The sequence below is a fragment of the Gymnoscopelus microlampas genome (assembly GCF_963454915.1).
Source record: "Gymnoscopelus microlampas genome assembly, chromosome: 2".
Taxonomy (NCBI): domain Eukaryota; kingdom Metazoa; phylum Chordata; class Actinopteri; order Myctophiformes; family Myctophidae; genus Gymnoscopelus; species Gymnoscopelus microlampas.
Window position 1 is genome coordinate 21,761,410 of NC_139939.1, and position 20,140 is coordinate 21,781,549.

The 20,140-nt window shown below is 35.8% G+C and overlaps 1 protein-coding gene across 1 annotated transcript in view; it reads left to right on the forward strand.

Annotated features, from left to right (window-relative positions):
- Positions 1-1,468: 1,468 nt before the first annotated feature.
- LOC311062151 (protein mono-ADP-ribosyltransferase PARP14-like) overlaps positions 1,469-20,140 on the forward strand; it is a 45,952-nt gene continuing 27,280 nt past the window's right edge. The window contains exon 1 of the mRNA XM_084080985.1: positions 1,469-1,732. Coding sequence (XP_083937111.1) covers positions 1,549-1,732 — 184 coding nt within the window. The 5' untranslated portion in view covers positions 1,469-1,548. The remainder of the gene's footprint in view (positions 1,733-20,140) is intronic.

The window sequence follows — 20,140 nt, forward strand, 5'->3', positions numbered from 1 at the left end:
TCTTCTTCTTCTTCTTCTTCTTCTTCTTCTTCTGCCTGAACCGCGCTGTCGCCTTTTACGAAACTCGGCCATATGGTAGATGGTCATGAAAAACTAAGAAATAATTCTCACAATCCTTCGTCCAAAGGTGGCGCTATAGCACTCAATTGAAAATGGCAACTTTGAACAGGTACAACTCATGCCCTGTTTGACCTAGAGCCATGAAACTTGGATACATATATGCGTCTCTTCATGCTGAACTGATCGGTAGATGGTTAGGGAACCAGTGATCTAGAGTAGTTTGTGAAACAGAGGCTTGGTTCATAATGGACGGAAAGAATTATACATATCAACAGACATTGTCAGGGAGGCCATATTACTAGCTCAATGAGAGAAGAGGCAGTCTGTGAGGGCAAAGGTTGCTGGTTCGATCCCTGTCCTTGACAATGTGTTGAAATGATCATGATTTGGCATTCTTAGTTTTACATGTAATGTTTACTAAGGTTAGGGTGGGTGAGTGGGGGCATTGCATAAAACATGACCTTGTTAATTAATGCATGTGCAATTGTTAAAGATAACATGAAATGCGTATTTGAGAGTATTTTTTGTCAATGTATGGCATACTTCATTGTGAAAATAGCTGATCTACAATCTCACAACTTTTCAGATAGCAACGAGAGTATTTTTAGTGGCGCTAGCCGCTCTATACCTTTAGGACACTCTCCTCACCTCTGCTCTGTAACCAATAAAACAACTCTGAATGTAATATTGAGGGCATACAAAGCGTCTTTATCTATTGGGGGGCACCGCAAGGGAGAGAGAAAATAACTGAAAATGAAGACTCATGAACTGATATTAATTTCAAATTCAATAATCTTTAGGTCTCCGTCTTTAGTAAAAAATAAACAAAACGATTTCGCTACTCGGACATTATTTTATTTACTCCACTGCGCCCTCTACAGATCTGGTCAATGGTAATTTATATTGACCAGATCTGTAGAGAGCGCAGTCACTACAGTGGAGTAAATAAAATAATTTCCATCTGGCGGACATTCTTTTTCTGCCCAAAAAGTGTATTATACAGAGAAAGTGGGGTGCTGAGAGAGGCTTCCCATCCTGGACAATAGACTTTCAACAACACAAAACAGCCTTTGTTTAGGTGAGCAGCGAAATAGTTTTGTTTATTCTTTACTAAAGACGGAGACCTCGCACGGCAGTAGAATTTTGGGTCTATGAGCAGCGCGCCTGCCTGGCAGAGCGTTACACGAGAGAACTCACTAACGCTCTGGACCAGGGCTACTATGATCCGGTCTAAAGCCCGCCTACTCTATGCAGTAAAGAGCATACAACACATACATGCAAGCACGGTTTCCGCATCCGCTCTAAAACCAGGCCGGATCAGCAACCTGCAAAGCGAATTGATCCCAATCTATTTCATAAGTAGGTGCGGGGAACGAAACTTATCCTAGAAACGAAAGTAAAAGGACTCCATTCCTACTACTCGTGGCTCAAAGTCTCTTCTGCGCCTTTATTTACACTCGCTTTACTGTCGAATGAAAGAGGTTAACAATGGACGAGTACCCTTACCCGCTGTTAGTGGAAGGCGAATGGGCGTCTCGTCAGGCCAAGGCCATCAAGAACAAACTTCAGATCTATTTTCAGAGTAAAAAGAAGTCGGACGGAGGGGACTGTAGGGTCGAGGTAACCGGTGATGACTCCGTGAGAGCGACGGTGTACTTTAAATGTGACGAGGGTGATTATGCTGTTTTTTAATGTACCACACTGATGTAATTATCCAAGGAGTGGGACCCCCCATCTGTTAAAAAATAGATGATCTACAAGCTTGTAGATCGCTTGTAGATAATAAGTGTCCATTTGGGACTGCAGTCACGCTGGCCGCTCTTCAGAAAGAGTCAGTCGCACTAGCCGTGCTTCAAAAATGATTGCGCAGCTACGTGGCTTTTTACGGTTAGGCGAACTGATGGTGCGTTCAATGAAATCGTAAATCCCAGTTACTTCAATATATACATGTAAAAATGTAATAAAACAATCTAAAAACATTGTTTGTGTCTAATGTTCTCGTCTGTAATTATTACCGAAATGTTTTACTGCACAAATTATTAATAATAAAATATTGAAATATTACAGAATCCAGTACAGTTCAATGTAATTTTTTGGAAAATCATAAAAAAATCTAAAAACAGAGTTATCACCCTGCAACTAAATGTTATTGTGCCCATGTGTGTCCTTTACAATATGTGAATATTACCAATATATTTTACTGTACCGATTATAAATAATAAAATATTGAAATATTACAGAATCCCATCAAATTCAATGTATTTTTTGGAAAATCATAGAACATTCTAAAAACAGAGTTATCAACCAGCAACTAAATATTATTGTGCCCAAGTGTCTCCTTTACAATATGTAATTATTACCAATATGTTTTACTGCACCGATTATTAATAATAAAATATTTAAATATTACAGAATCCCATCTATTTCAATGTACATTTTAGGAAAATCATTCAGAAAAACATAGTTATCACACAACGACTAAATGTTAATGTGCCCCATGGTCTCCTGCAAACCATGGATGATTATAAATATGTTTTACTGTAGCAATTATTACTAATAAAATATTGTAATATTACAGAATCGCTTCCATTTCAATGTAATCTTTCAAAAAATCATTAAAAAAATCAAGAAACATAGTTATCACCCAACAACTATATATTAATGTGCCCCATGGTCTCCTGTACACCTGTGATGATTATCAATATGTTTTACAGCAGCAATTATGAATAATAAATTATTGAGATATTACAGAATCCCATCCATTTCAATGTAATTTTTCAAAAGATCATAAAAACTTCAAAGAACATAGTTATCACCCAACAATATATATTAATGTGCCCCATGGTCTCCTGTACACCTCTACCAATATGTTTTAGAGTAGCAATTAGTAATAATAAAATATTGAAATATTACAGAATCCCATCCTTTTCAATGTAATTTTCCAAAAAATAATGAAAACTTCAAAGAACATAGTTATCACCCAACAACTATATATTAATGTGCCCCATGGTCTCTTGTACACCTGTGATGATTATCAATATGTTTTACAGCTGCAATTATTAATAATAAATTATTGAAATATTACAGAATCCCATCCATTTCAATGTAATTTTTAAAAAAATCATAGAAAATTCAAAAAACATAGTTATCACCCAACAACTATATATTAATGTGCCCCATGGTCTCTTGTACACCTGTGATGATTACCAATATGTTTTACAGTAGCAATTATTAATAATAAAATATTGAAATATTACAGAATCCCATCCATTTCAATGTCATTTTTCAAAAAATCATAAAAACTTCAAAGAACATAGTTATCAGCCAACAACTATATATCAATGTGCCCCATGGTCTCTTGTACACCTGTGATGATTATCAATATGATTTACAGCAGCAATTATTAATAATAAATTATTGAAATATTACAGAATCCTATCCATTTCAATGTGTTCTTTAGAAATATCATAAGGAATCCAAAAAACATAGATATCACCCAACAACTACATATATTAATGTGCCCCATGGTCTCTTGTACACCTGTGATTATTATCAATATGTTTTACAGCAGCAATTATTAATAATGAATTATTGAAATATTACAGAATCCCATCCATTTCAATGTAATCTTTAGAAAAATCATAAGAAATCCAAAAAACATAGTTATCACCCAACAACTATATATTAATGTGCCCCTAGGTCTCTTGTACACCTGTGATGATTATCAATATGTTTTACAGCAGCAATTATTAATAATAAATTATTGAAATATTACAGAATCCCTTCCATTTCAATGTAATCTTTAGAAAAATCATTAAAAATCCAAAAAACATAGTTATCACCCAACAACTATATATTAATGTGCCCCTAGGTCTCTTGTAAAGCTGTGATGATTATCAATATGTTTTACAGCAGCAATTATTAATAATAAATTATTGAAATATTACAGAATCCCCATCGATTTCAATGTAATCTTTCAAAAAATCATAAAAAATTCAAAAAACATAGTTATCACCCAACAACTATATATTAATGTGCCCCATGGTCTCTTGTACACCTGTGATGATTATCAATATGTTTTACAGCAGCAAGTATTAATAATACATTATTGAAATATTACAGAATCCCATCCGTTTCAATGTAATCTTTAGAAAAATCATAACAAATCCAAAAAACATAGTTATCGCCCAACAACTATATATTAATGTTCCCCATGGTCTCTCGTACACCAGTGATGATTATCAATATGTTTTACAGCAGCAATTATTAATAATAAATTATTGAAATATTACAGAATCCCATCCGTTTCAATGTAATCTTTAGAAAAATCATAACAAATCCAAAAAACATAGTTATCGCCCAACAACTATATATTAATGTTCCCCATGGTCTCTCGTACACCTGTGATGATTATCAATATGTTTTAAAGCAGCAATTATTAATAATAAATTATTGAAATATTACAGAATCCCATCCATTTCAATGTAATCTTTAGAAAAATCATAAAAAATCTAAAAAACATAGTTATCGCCCAACAACTATATATTAATGTTCCCCATGGTCTCTCGTACACCTGTGATGATTATAAATATGTTTTACAGCAGCACTTATTAATAATAAATTATTGAAATATTACAGAATCCCATCCGTTTCAATGTAATCTTTAGAAAAATAAAAAAAAATCCAAAAAAACATAGTTATCACCCAACAACTATATATTAATGTTCCCCATGGTCTCTTGTACACCTGTGATGATTATCAGTATGTTTTACAGCAGCAATTATTAATAATAAATTATTGAAATATTACAGAATCCCATCCATTTCAATGTAATCTTTAGAAAAATCATAAAAAATCTAAAAAACATAGTTATCGCCCAACAACTATATATTAATGTTCCCCATGGTCTCTCGTACACCTGTGATGATTATCAATATGTTAGCACTTATTAATAATAAATTATTGAAATATTACTGAATCCCATCCGTTTCAATGTAATCTTTAGAAAAATCATAACAAATCCAAAAAACATAGTTATCACCCAACAACTATATATTAATGTGCCCCTAGGTCTCTTGTACACCTGTGATGATTATCAATATGTTTTACAGCAGCAATTATTAATAATATATTATTGAAATATTACAGAATCCCATCCATTTCAATGTAATCTTTAGAAAAATCATAAAAAATTCAAAAAACATAGTTATCACCCAACAACTATATATTAATGTGCCCCATGGTCTCTTGTAAAGCTGTGATGATTATCAATATGTTTTACAGCAGCAATTATTAATAATACATTATTGAAATATTACAGAATCCCATCCGTTTCAATGTAATCTTTAGAAAAATCATAACAAATCCAAAAAACATAGTTATCGCCCAACAACTATATATTAATGTTCCCCATGGTCTCTTGTACACCTGTGATGATTATCAATATGTTTTACAGCAGCATTTATTAAGAATAAATTATTGAAATATTACAGAATCCCATCCATTTCAATGTAATCTTTAGAAAAATCATAAAAAATCTAAAAAACATAGTTATCGCCCAACAACTATATATTAATGTTCCCCATGGTCTCTCGTACACCTGTGATGATTATCAATATGTTTTACAGCAGCAATTATTAATAATAAATTATTGAAATATTACAGAATCCGATCTGTTTCAATGTAATCTTTAGAAAAATCATAACAAATCCAAAAAACATAGTTATCACCCAACAACTATATATTAATGTGCCCCTAGGTCTCTTGTACACCTGTGATGATTATCAATATGTTTTACAGCAGCAATTATTAATAATAAATTATTGAAATATTACAGAATCCCATCCATTTCAATGTAATCTTTAGAAAAATCATTAAAAATCCAAAAAACATAGTTATCACCCAACAACTATATATTAATGTGCCCCTAGGTCTCTTGTAAAGCTGTGATGATTATCAATATGTTTTACAGCAGCAATTATTAATAATAAATTATTGAAATATTACAGAATCCCCATCGATTTCAATGTAATCTTTCAAAAAATCATAAAAAATTCAAAAAACATAGTTATCACCCAACAACTATATATTAATGTGCCCCATGGTCTCTTGTACACCTGTGATGATTATCAATATGTTTTACAGCAGCAAGTATTAATAATACATTATTGAAATATTACAGAATCCCATCCGTTTCAATGTAATATTTAGAAAAATCATAACAAATCCAAAAAACATAGTTATCGCCCAACAACTATATATTAATGTTCCCCATGGTCTCTCGTACACCAGTGATGATTATCAATATGTTTTACAGCAGCAATTATTAATAATAAATTATTGAAATATTACAGAATCCCATCCGTTTCAATGTAATCTTTAGAAAAATCATAACAAATCCAAAAAACATAGTTATCGCCCAACAACTATATATTAATGTTCCCCATGGTCTCTCGTACACCTGTGATGATTATCAATATGTTTTAAAGCAGCAATTATTAATAATAAATTATTGAAATATTACAGAATCCCATCCATTTCAATGTAATCTTTAGAAAAATCATAAAAAATCTAAAAAACATAGTTATCGCCCAACAACTATATATTAATGTTCCCCATGGTCTCTCGTACACCTGTGATGATTATAAATATGTTTTACAGCAGCACTTATTAATAATAAATTATTGAAATATTACAGAATCCCATCCGTTTCAATGTAATCTTTAGAAAAATAAAAAAAAATCCAAAAAAACATAGTTATCACCCAACAACTATATATTAATGTTCCCCATGGTCTCTTGTACACCTGTGATGATTATCAGTATGTTTTACAGCAGCAATTATTAATAATAAATTATTGAAATATTACAGAATCCCATCCATTTCAATGTAATCTTTAGAAAAATCATAAAAAATCTAAAAAACATAGTTATCGCCCAACAACTATATATTAATGTTCCCCATGGTCTCTCGTACACCTGTGATGATTATCAATATGTTAGCACTTATTAATAATAAATTATTGAAATATTACTGAATCCCATCCGTTTCAATGTAATCTTTAGAAAAATCATAACAAATCCAAAAAACATAGTTATCACCCAACAACTATATATTAATGTGCCCCTAGGTCTCTTGTACACCTGTGATGATTATCAATATGTTTTACAGCAGCAATTATTAATAATATATTATTGAAATATTACAGAATCCCATCCATTTCAATGTAATCTTTAGAAAAATCATAAAAAATTCAAAAAACATAGTTATCACCCAACAACTATATATTAATGTGCCCCATGGTCTCTTGTAAAGCTGTGATGATTATCAATATGTTTTACAGCAGCAATTATTAATAATACATTATTGAAATATTACAGAATCCCATCCGTTTCAATGTAATCTTTAGAAAAATCATAACAAATCCAAAAAACATAGTTATCACCCAAAAACTATATATTAAAGTTCCCCATGGTCTCTTGTACACCTGTGATGATTATCAATATGTTTTACAGCAGCACTTATTAATAATAAATTATTGAAATATTACAGAATCCCATCCGTTTCAATGTAATCTTTAGAAAAATCATAACAAATCCAAAAAACATAGTTATCACCCAACAACTATATATTAATGTGCCCCTAGGTCTCTTGTAAAGCTGTGATGATTATCAATATGTTTTACAGCAGCAATTATTAATAATAAATTATTGAAATATTACAGAATCCCCATCGATTTCAATGTAATCTTTCAAAAAATCATAAAAAAATCAAAAAACATTGTTATCACCCAACAACTATATATTAATGTGCCCCATGGTCTCTTGTAAAGCTGTGATGATTATCAATATGTTTTACAGCAGCAATTATTAATAATAAATGATTGAATTATTACAGAATCCCATCCATTACAATGTAATCTTTAGAAAAATCATAAAAAATCCAAAAACATAGTTATCGCCCAACAACTATATATTAATGTTCCCCATGGTCTCTCGTACACCTGTGATTATTATCAATATATTTTACAGCAGCAATTATTAATAATAAATTATTGAAATATTACAGAATCCCATCCGTTTCAATATAATCTGTAGAAAAATCATAACAAATCCAAAAAACATAGTTATCGCCCAACAACTATATATTAATGTTCCCCATGGTCTCTCGTACACCAGTGATGATTATCAATATGTTTTACAGCAGCAATTATTAATAATAAATTATTGAAATATTACAGAATCCCATCCGTTTCAATGTAATCTTTAGAAAAATCATAACAAATCCAAAAAACATAGTTATCACCCAAAAACTATATATTAATGTGCCCCTAGGTCTCTTGTACACCTGTGATGATTATCAATATGTTTTACAGCAGCAATTATTAATAATAAATTATTGAAATATTACAGAATCCCATCCATTTCAATGTAATCTTTAGAAAAATCAAAACAAATCTAAAAAACATAGTTATCACCCAACAACTATATATTAATGTTCCCCATGGTCTCTTGTACACCTGTGATGATTATCAATATGTTTTACAGCAGCACTTATTAATAATAAATTATTGAAATATTACAGAATCCCATCCGTTTCAATGTAATCTTTAGAAAAATCATAACAAATCCAAAAAACATAGTTATCACCCAACAACTATATATTAATGTGCCCCTAGGTCTCTTGTACACCTGTGATGATTATCAATATGTTTTACAGCAGCAATTATTAATAATATATTATTGAAATATTACAGAATCCCATCCATTTCAATGTAATCTTTAGAAAAATCAAAAAAAAATCCAAAAAACATAGTTATCACCCAACAACTATATATTAATGTGCCCCATGGTCTCTTGTACACCTGTGATCATTACCAATATGTTTTACAGTAGCAATTATTAATAATAAAATATTGAAATATTACAGAATCCCCATCGATTTCAATGTAATCTTTCAAAAAATCATAAAAAATTCAAAAAACATAGTTATCACCCAACAACTATATATTAATGTACCCCATGGTCTCTTGTAAAGCTGTGATGATTATCAATATGTTTTACAGCAGCAATTATTAATAATACATTATTGAAATATTACAGAATCCCATCCGTTTCAATGTAATCTTTAGAAAAATCATAACAAATCCAAAAAACATAGTTATCACCCAACAACTATATATTAATGTGCCCCTGTTCTACTGAACACCTGTGATGATTATCAATATGTTTTACAGCAGCAAGTATTAATAATAAATTATTGAAATATTACAGAATCCCATCCATTTCAATGTAATTCTTTAAAAAAATCATAAACATTTCAAAAAACGTAGTTATCACCCAACAACTATATATTAATGTGCCCCATGGTCTCCTGAACACCTGTGATGATTATCAATATGTTTTACAGCAGCAATTATTAATAATAAAATATTGAAATATTACAGAATCCCATCCATTTCAATGTCATTTTTCAAAAAATCACAAAAACTTCAAAGAACATAGTTATCACCCAACAACTATATATTAATGTGCCCCATGGTCTCCTGAACACCTGTGATGATTATCAATATGTTTTACAGCAGCAATTATTAATAATAAATTATTGAAACATTACAGAATCCCATCCATTTCAATGTCATTTTTCAAAAATGATAGCGTAGCTTTAAGCAACTGCTTACTATGGGATATCATCGCCCCCTGGCGATCGCACAGAGCAACAACAGGACTCACGGAACTCCAATGTCCATTGGATAAGGGCCGTATGACGCAAACCGGAAACCGGTAGTGGTATAAATACCACTGCGTCATATGAGCTCTTCTTCCACTCTGCCAACGCGAAGCACACGGAGCCAACGAAGGCTAGCAGCCTAGCCTTTTGTTCGTCTTGTGTCTCGACGGAAGAGGGAAAAGATGGAGGCACCTTGTCACTGCGCGTTCCGAGGATGCGGTTTCCTGGTCGCTGCGGACGACGACCACTGCCTCTGCATCTCCTGCATTGGCCCGAGCCATGGCTGGCTCGCTTGCGAGCGGGGTCAGGACAAAGGCGGCTGCGGGCCATGCGGGATGTTCTCCGAGGCCCAGCTAGACCGGCGCCTGCAAAGGGCCATGGACCTAGCGGCCTCGACAAGCGGCGGTGCTAGCCCCGAAGCTCCCCCAGCAAAGGCACAGAGGAAGCTCGCACTAGCCCGGGGGCCTTGGGCCCTCCGCTCCACTCGGCCCCACGCGCCAGTGGAGCCATCAGCAAGGTCCGGGATGAGCAGGCCTCGAGGGCCGCTCCCTCATCCCCCGACCGAGAGGTCGCTGCCGAGGCTGTCGGGCCTCCCATCCTTCTCCTCCACCACCTCCATCGCCGCATGGGGAGACACTGCCACGGAATGCAGCGACTCGGACGGCGAGGACGAGGAATTCATCGTGGTGGTGGACGAGGAGGAGGATGTGGGAGGCATGCGTTAATCCGACAGACCTTTTCTCCGACTATGTGGCATCCGCGTGCGGTTAGGGTTAGGGTGCGGGTTTGGTTCGGGTTTACTGTTTAATGTCGGAGCACTGCGCTGTCGGAGGAATGCGCTGTCGGACTAACGTATTGCACCCGGAGGATGTAGGCCCAACATGGCTCTCACAGCCGACTTAGAGAGACTACAGTGGCTCGAGCTCGCCTCTGGTTGCAAGGCCATCTTGACCTCGGGTCTGAAAAGCCTCTCGCTCAAACCGGACAACCTCTTCGACACCGCTGCCGACTGGATCATCAAGACCAAGGCGGCGGAGAAGCAGCTCGAGGAGACAACCACAGGCCTCCTCTCAACCCCCGTAACCCCCGCTGTGAGGCCTCAACAGCAAGGGGCTGCGGGCGGCAGACGCACCTCTGGACGTCAGCGTGGTGCATCCAGGGCGTCCTCCACCAGAGCTAGTTCCTGGGAGCGACCCGATAGCTCTCTTGGTTTCCAGGACGTAAGGCGTAAGGACGACAAGAAAGCTGGGTAAGTACTACACCGGGGCAAGGTTCCGAGACTACGTCTGGAGAGCCGACAGCGTCTCGTATCCCCATGGGAACGGGCGCGCGCTCTGTGACGAGACCGACATTAGCCCAGCTAGCGCTACCGAGCAATGCTACAGGGCGGATGTCTACGGTGTGTGGGATTCCCCGTCTACGTCACGGGCTTTCCCCACCGTCGATCGGTCAGAGCCCGACGTGGCAGGTGACGTCAGCAGCCCCCACCATCCCCACGAACCCTCTCGTTCGATGCTTTTCCGAATGGAAAGCTTGCAAACCGAATCCTTGGGTGCTGCGCACCATGTTAACAGGATACAGGTTGCAATTTTCGAGCAAACCTCCACTATCGGGCAAGATAGTGTTCTCCCACGCGTCGGGCCAAGCGGCCATAACGCTGAGGGAAGAGGTTTCAGCTCTCCTGAGCAAGGGTGCAATCAGTGATTTATCTCCGGATCAGAACCGACTGGGTTATTATTCTGAGTTTTTCCTGGTGAAAAGAAGAGGGGGGGGGGGCGTAAGACCTATTCTGAACCTGAAGGGTTTGAACAGAATTCTGAAGGTTTTTATATTAAACTTCGTATGCTCACAACAGCGACGCTGTTGAAGACGATACGAAAAAGCAATTGGTGGACGGGTATAGATATCAAGGATACCTATCTTTACGTCCCAATCTAACCGCCGCACCGCAAAGTCCCTGCGCTTCGTTTACGAAGGCGAGACGTGCGAGCATGCGGTACTCACGTCCGGCATGTCACTAAGCCACAGGGTTTTTTTCGTGACTGTGCACGGAGGCGGCGATAGCCCCGCTGCGGCAGCAGGGTCTGCGTCTGGCAACATATGTAGACAACTGGCTGCTGGCAGCGGACTCCAGGGTGGAGGTGGCACGGCACACGGAGGTGGCCATTACGCACCTGCAGTCCCTGGGCTTCACAATCGATGCTCAGGAGTGCGCTCTGATTCTTCCCAGCTAGCCACCTTCGTGGGAATTTTGGATTCCACCACGATGGTTGCGCGCCTGTCTCAGGACAGGACGGCGAGCTCTTTGACATGTGTGCGCTCCCTGCGCCTGGGGCGCCGGGTCATGTGCAGGACATGGATGCAAGCCGCGGGTCTCATGGCTTCGGCCATACGCCTGACCCGGTTGGGCAGATTCCACGAGAGACCTTTCCAGCAATGGATGCGGTCTCTGAGGATACCGCAGACCATGGGCTCACGGAAAGTGGTAGTGACATCACAGTTTGTGTCGTCACTCGAACCATGAACACACACGGCCTTCCTATCCAGAGGGGTCAGGATACGGGTAGGCACAGTAGTGTCCTGGAAGGTGATTACCATGGACGCTAGCTTCTCAGGTGAGGATACCTGGAGTTGCTGGGAGTCTTCCTCGCTCTCGAGTTATTATAGCATAGTTATTATAGCGTAGCTTTAAGCAACTGCTTACTATGGGACACATACACGTCCCCCAGGGGAGCCCCCAGTTGTGACAACCCTTACCCACACGCTTGCCCAAGGCCTCAGGACCTGCCCCCGGCAGGACCCTGACCCCCAGGGACTAGACCTGTGGGTTTACCCCGTGAAGAGTCGAGTCTGGGCCCGCAAGGGCTGCCCCCCTGACGTGGTGGCCACCTTTCAGGGGGCGAGAGCAGAATCCACCGGAGGTCGGTACGATATCTGGTGGAATATGTTCGAAACATGGTGCCTGGAGTAGTCACCTCCGGTGATTGCTTTTCAGGCAACCGGGAGAAGCGTTCTGATCTACCTGCTGGGCAGGCTGGACCACGACTTGGCCTTCTCCACCTTGAAGCCTCAAAACGGTACTCCTGGTGGCCCTTTTTACGGAATGACGCGTCTGTGACATGCAGGCGCTCTCGGTGAGTGGGGCTGCATGTTGTTTTCGGACGACGGCAGGAGGGTTTTGTTGAAACCCAACTTGGCCTTTGTGTCCCACACCGGCGCAGTTGCGGGGACTGGGGGCTTTTCATCCTCCGCCGTTCTTTTCGGCAAAGGATGAACGGTTACTTTGTCTCTGTCCAGTGAGGGCTCTGTAGCTCTACTGTTAGAGGACAGCTATGGGCCGTAGGTCGTCTCAGCCTTTCGTCGCCTTTGGCCGAGGTCAGAGGTAGGCGATGGCTAAACCGACCCTGTCCAGATGGATTGTGGAGGCGATTCGGTTGGCGTACGAGAGTAGAGGGGTCCCTATTCCACTGGGACTGAGGGCCCTCTCTGCTCGGAGCGTAGCTGCATCTTGGGCCCTTTACAAAGGGGTGTCAATGCAGGTGATCTGCTCCGCGGCTGACTGGTCATCTCCCTCGACCTTTGCATCTTCTTACAGCCTTGACGTGGCGGCATCTACGATGGCGCGTACAGTCTTGGGTGTGGGACCTGACTCCGGGTAGAAGAGTCTGGATATGCCTTGGGGCATGTCTTTTCTCCTTGTGTGAGTGCAGCAGCCGGGTTCCGACGGGGTCTGCGAGGCGTGCTCTCTCTCCCCGTCACGGTTTAATTGGTCTTTTCTCAACCTGTTTGCACCTTTCTTACTGGTGGGGGAGTGTAAACTTGCCTTGGGGCATGTTTCTTCTCCCTGTAACTTTGCAGTGGCCAGTTTCATGGTAGGGAATGCGAGGGGTGCCCGGGGGCATGCTTCTCTTCCTACCTGGCTGGCCTTCCTTGCCCTCCTGGGACCGGCTAGGCATGGTCCAGGGAGGAGGAGGCCTTGGTTTCTCTGTCACTGGTTGGATAATCTAGGTTTTATCCAGTATTGGTGACGGACAGGATTTATGTCCGTCAAGGTTTTGCCTTTTCAGTCCTGCGCGTCCCGACCCGAGGGGTCTGGGGTGCCTGTAGGTCAGGGTCCTGCCGGGGGCAGGTCCTGAAGCATGTGGGTAAGGGTTGTCACAACTGGGGGCTCCCCTGGGGGACGTGTATGTGTCCCATAGTAAGCAGTTGCTTAAAGCTACGCTATAATAACTATGTTTTTTGAATCTTTTATGATATTTTTGAAAAATTACATTGAAATGGATGGGATTCTGTAATATTTCAATAATTTATTATTAATACTTGCTACTGTAAAACATATTGGTAATCAAATCAGGTGTACGAGTGACCATGGGGAACATTAATATATAGTTGTTGGGTGATAACTATGTTTTTTGGATTTTTTCCCCGATTTTTCTAAAGATTACATTGAAATGGATGGGATTCTGTAATATTTCAATAATTTATTATTAATAAATGCTGCTGTAAAACATATTGATAATCATCACAGGTGTACAAGAGACCATGGGGAACATTAATATATAGTTGTTGGGTGATAACTATGTTTTTTGGATTTTTTTTTATTTTTCTAAAGATTACATTGAAATGGATGGGATTCTGTAATATTTCAATAATTTATTATTAATAATTGCTGCTGTAAAACATATTGATAATCATCACAGGTGTACAAGAGACCTAGGGGCACATTAATATATAGTTGTTGGGAGATAACTATGTTTTTTGGATTTGTTATGATTTTTCTAAAGATTACATTGAAACGGATTTGATTCTGTAATATTTCAATAATTTATTATTAATAATTGCTGCTGTAAAAAATATTGATAATCATCACAGGTGTACGAGAGACCATGGGGAACATTAATATATAGTTGTTGGGCGATAACTATGTTTTTTGGATTTTTTAATGATTTTTCTAAAGATTACATTGTAATGGATGGGATTCTGTAATATTTCAATCATTTATTATTAATAATTGCTACTGTAAAACATATTGATAATCATCACAGGTGTACAAGAGACCATGGGGAACATTAATATATAGTTGTTGGGTGATAACTATGTTTTTTGGATTTTTTCCGATTTTTCTAAAGATTACATTGAAACGTATGGGATTCTGTAATATTTCAATAATTTATTATTAATAATTGCTGCTGTAAAACATATTGATAATCATCACAGGTGTACGAGAGACCATGGGGAACATTAATATATAGTTGTTGGGCGATAACTATTTTTTTTTTTTTTTCGATTTTTCTAAAGATGACATTGAAACGGATGGGATTCTGTAATATTTCAATAATTTATTATTAATAATTGCTGCTGTAAAACATATTGATAATCATCACAGGTGTACAAGAGACCATGGGGAACATTAATATATAGTTGTTGGGTGATAACTATGTTTTTTAGATTTGTTATGATTTTTCTAAAGATTACATTGAAACGGATGGGATTCTGTAATATTTCAATAATGTATAATTAATACTTGCTGCTGTAAAACATATTGATAATCATCACAGCTTTACAAGAGACCATGGGGCACATTAATGTATAGTTGTTGGGTGATAACTATGTTTTTGGATTTTTTTATGATTTTTTGAAAGATTACATTGAAATCGATGGGGATTCTGTAATATTTCAATATTTTATTATTAATAATTGCTACTGTAAAACATATTGGTAATGATCACAGGTGTACAAGAGACCATGGGGCACATTAATATATAGTTGTTGGGCGATAACTATGTTTTTTGGATTTCTTATGATTTTTCTAAAGATTACATTGAAATGGATGGGATTCTGTAATATTTCAATAATTTATTCTTAATAATTGCTGCTGTAAAACATATTGATAATCATCACAGGTGTACAAGAGACCTAGGGGCACATTAATATATAGTTATTGGGTCATAACTATGTTTTTTGGATTTTTTTCCGATTTTTCTAAAGATTACATTGAAACGGATGGGATTCTGTAATATTTCAATAATTTATTATTAATAATTGCTGCTGTAAAACATATTGATAATCATCACAGGTGTACAAGAGACCTAGGGGCACATTAATATATAGTTGTTGGGTGATAACTATGTTTTTTGGATTTGTTATGATTTTTCTAAAGATTACATTGAAACGGATGGGATTCTGTAATATTTCAATAATTTATTATTAATAAGTGCTGCTGTAAAACATATTGATAATCATCACAGGTGTACGAGAGACCATGGGGAACATTAATATATAGTTGTTGGGCGATAACTATGTTTTTTGGATTTGTTATGATTTTTCTAAAGATTACATTGAAACAGATCGGATTCTGTAATATTTCAATAATTTATTATTAATAATTGCTACTGTAAAACATATTGATAATCATCACAGGTGTACAAGAGACCATGGGGAACATTAATATATAGTTATTGGGTCATAACTATGTTTTTTGGATTTTTTCCCAATTTTTCTAAGGATTACATTGAAACGGATGGGATTCTGTAATATTTCAATAATTTATTATTAATTGCTGCTGTAAAACATATTGATATTCATCACAGGTGTACAAGAGACCATGGGGAACATTAATATATAGTTGTTGGGTGATAACTATGTTTTTTGGATTCGTTATGATTTTTCTAAAGATTACATTGAAACGGATGGGATTCTGTAATATTTCAATAATGTATTATTAATACTTGCTGCTGTAAAACATATCGATAATCATCACAGCTTTACAAGAGACCATGGGGCACATTAATATATAGTTGTTGGGTGATAACTATGTTTTTTGAATTTTCTATGTTTTTTTGAAAGATTACATTGAAATCGATGGGGATTCTGTAATATTTCAATATTTTATTATTAATAATTGCTACTGTAAAACATATTGGTAATGATCACATGTGTACAAGAGACCATGGGGCACATTAATATATAGTTGTTGGGCGATAACTATGTTTTTTGGATTTCTTATGATTTTTCTAAAGATTACATTGAAACGGATGGGATTCTGTAATATTTCAATAATTTATTATTAATAATTGCTACTGTAAAACATATTGATAATCATCACAGGTGTACAAGAGACCATGGGGAACATTAATATATAGTTGTTGGGTGATAACTATGTTTTTTGGATTTCTTTCGATTTTTCTAAAGATTACATTGAAATGGATGGGATTCTGTAATATTTCAATAATTTATTATTAATAATTGCTGCTGTAAAACATATTGATAATCATCACAGGTGTACAAGAGACCTAGGGGCACATTAATATATAGTTATTGGGTCATAACTATGTTTTTTGGATTTTTTTCCGATTTTTCTAAAGATTACATTGAAACGGATGGGATTCTGTAATATTTCAATAATTTATTATTAATAAGTGCTGCTGTAAAACATATTGATAATCATCACAGGTGTACGAGAGACCATGGGGAACATTAATATATAGTTGTTGGGCGATAACTATGTTTTTTGGATTTGTTATGATTTCTCTAAAGATTACATTGAAACGTATGGGATTCTGTAATATTTCAATAATTTATTATTAATAATTGCTGCTGTAAAACATATTGATAATCATCACAGGTGTACGAGAGACCATGGGGAACATTAATATATAGTTGTTGGGCGATAACTATTTTTTTTTTTTTTTTCGATTTTTCTAAAGATGACATTGAAACGGATGGGATTCTGTAATATTTCAATAATTTATTATTAATAATTGCTGCTGTAAAACATATTGATAATCATCACAGGTGTACAAGAGACCATGGGGAACATTAATATATAGTTGTTGGGTGATAACTATGTTTTTTAGATTTGTTATGATTTTTCTAAAGATTACATTGAAACGGATGGGATTCTGTAATATTTCAATAATGTATAATTAATACTTGCTGCTGTAAAACATATTGATAATCATCACAGCTTTACAAGAGACCATGGGGCACATTAATGTATAGTTGTTGGGTGATAACTATGTTTTTTGATTTTTTTATGATTTTTTGAAAGATTACATTGAAATCGATGGGGATTCTGTAATATTTCAATATTTTATTATTAATAATTGCTACTGTAAAACATATTGGTAATGATCACAGGTGTACAAGAGACCATGGGGCACATTAATATATAGTTGTTGGGCGATAACTATGTTTTTTGGATTTCTTATGATTTTTCTAAAGATTACATTGAAATGGATGGGATTCTGTAATATTTCAATAATTTATTCTTAATAATTGCTGCTGTAAAACATATTGATAATCATCACAGGTGTACAAGAGACCTAGGGGCACATTAATATATAGTTATTGGGTCATAACTATGTTTTTTGGATTTTTTTCCGATTTTTCTAAAGATTACATTGAAACGGATGGGATTCTGTAATATTTCAATAATTTATTATTAATAATTGCTGCTGTAAAACATATTGATAATCATCACAGGTGTACAAGAGACCATGGGGAACATTAATATATAGTTGTTGGGTGATAACTATGTTTTTTGGATTCGTTATGATTTTTCTAAAGATTACATTGAAACTGATGGGATTCTGTAATATTTCAATAATGTATTATTAATACTTGCAGCTTTAAAACATATTGATAATCATCACAGCTTTACAAGAGACCATGGGGCACATTAATATATAGTTGTTGGGTGATAACTATGTTTTTTGAATTTTCTATGATTTTTTGAAAGATTACATTGAAATCGATGGGGATTCTGTAATATTTCAATATTTTATTATTAATAATTGCTACTGTAAAACATATTGGTAATGATCACAGGTGTACAAGAGACCATGGGGCACATTAATATATAGTTGTTGGGCGATAACTATGTTTTTTGGATTTCTTATGATTTTTCTAAAGATTACATTGAAACGGATGGGATTCTGTAATATTTCAATAATTTATTATTAATAATTGCTACTGTAAAACATATTGATAATCATCACAGGTGTACAAGAGACCATGGGGAACATTAATATATAGTTGTTGGGTGATAACTATGTTTTTTGGATTTTTTTCGATTTTTCTAAAGATTACATTGAAATGGATGGGATTCTGTAATATTTCAATAATTTATTATTAATAATTGCTGCTGTAAAACATATTGATAATCATCACAGGTGTACAAGAGACCTAGGGGCACATTAATATATAGTTATTGGGTCATAACTATGTTTTTTGGATTCGTTATGATTTTTCTAAAGATTACATTGAAACGGATGGGATTCTGTAATATTTCAATAATGTATTATTAATACTTGCTGCTGTAAAACATATTGATAATCATCACAGGTGTACGAGAGACCATGGGGAACATTAATATATAGTTGTTGGGCGATAACTATGTTTTTTGGATCTTTTTTGATTTTTCTAAAGATTACATTGAAATGGATGGGATTCTGTAATATTTCAATAATTTATTATTAATAATTGCTGCTGTAAAACATATTGATAATCATCACAGGTGTACAAGAGACCTAGGGGCACATTAATATATAGTTGTTGGGTGATAACTATGTTTTTTGGATTTGTTATGATTTTTCTAAAGATTACATTGAAACGGATGGGATTCTGTAATATTTCAATAATTTATTATTAATAAGTGCTGCTGTAAAACATATTGATAATCATCACAGGTGTACGAGAGACCATGGGGAACATTAATATATAGTTGTTGGGCGATAACTATGTTTTTTGGATTTGTTATGATTTTTCTAAAGATTACATTGAAACAGATCGGATTCTGTAATATTTCAATAATTTATTATTAATAATTGCTACTGTAAAACATATTGATAATCATCACAGGTGTACAAGAGACCATGGGGAACATTAATATATAGTTATTGGGTCATAACTATGTTTTTTGGATTTTTTCCCGATTTTTCTAAGGATTACATTGAAACGGATGGGATTCTGTAATATTTCAATAATTTATTATTAATTGCTGCTGTAAAACATATTGATAATCATCACAGGTGTACAAGAGACCATGGGGAACATTAATATATAGTTGTTGGGTGATAAATATGTTTTTTGAATTTTCTATGATTTTTTGAAAGATTACATTGAAATCGATGGGGATTCTGTAATATTTCAATATTTTATTATTAATAATTGCTACTGTAAAACATATTGGTAATGATCACAGGTGTACAAGAGACCATGGGGCACATTAATATATAGTTGTTGGGCGATAACTATGTTTTTTGGATTTCTTATGATTTTTCTAAAGATTACATTGAAACGGATGGGATTCTGTAATATTTCAATAATTTATTATTAATAATTGCTACTG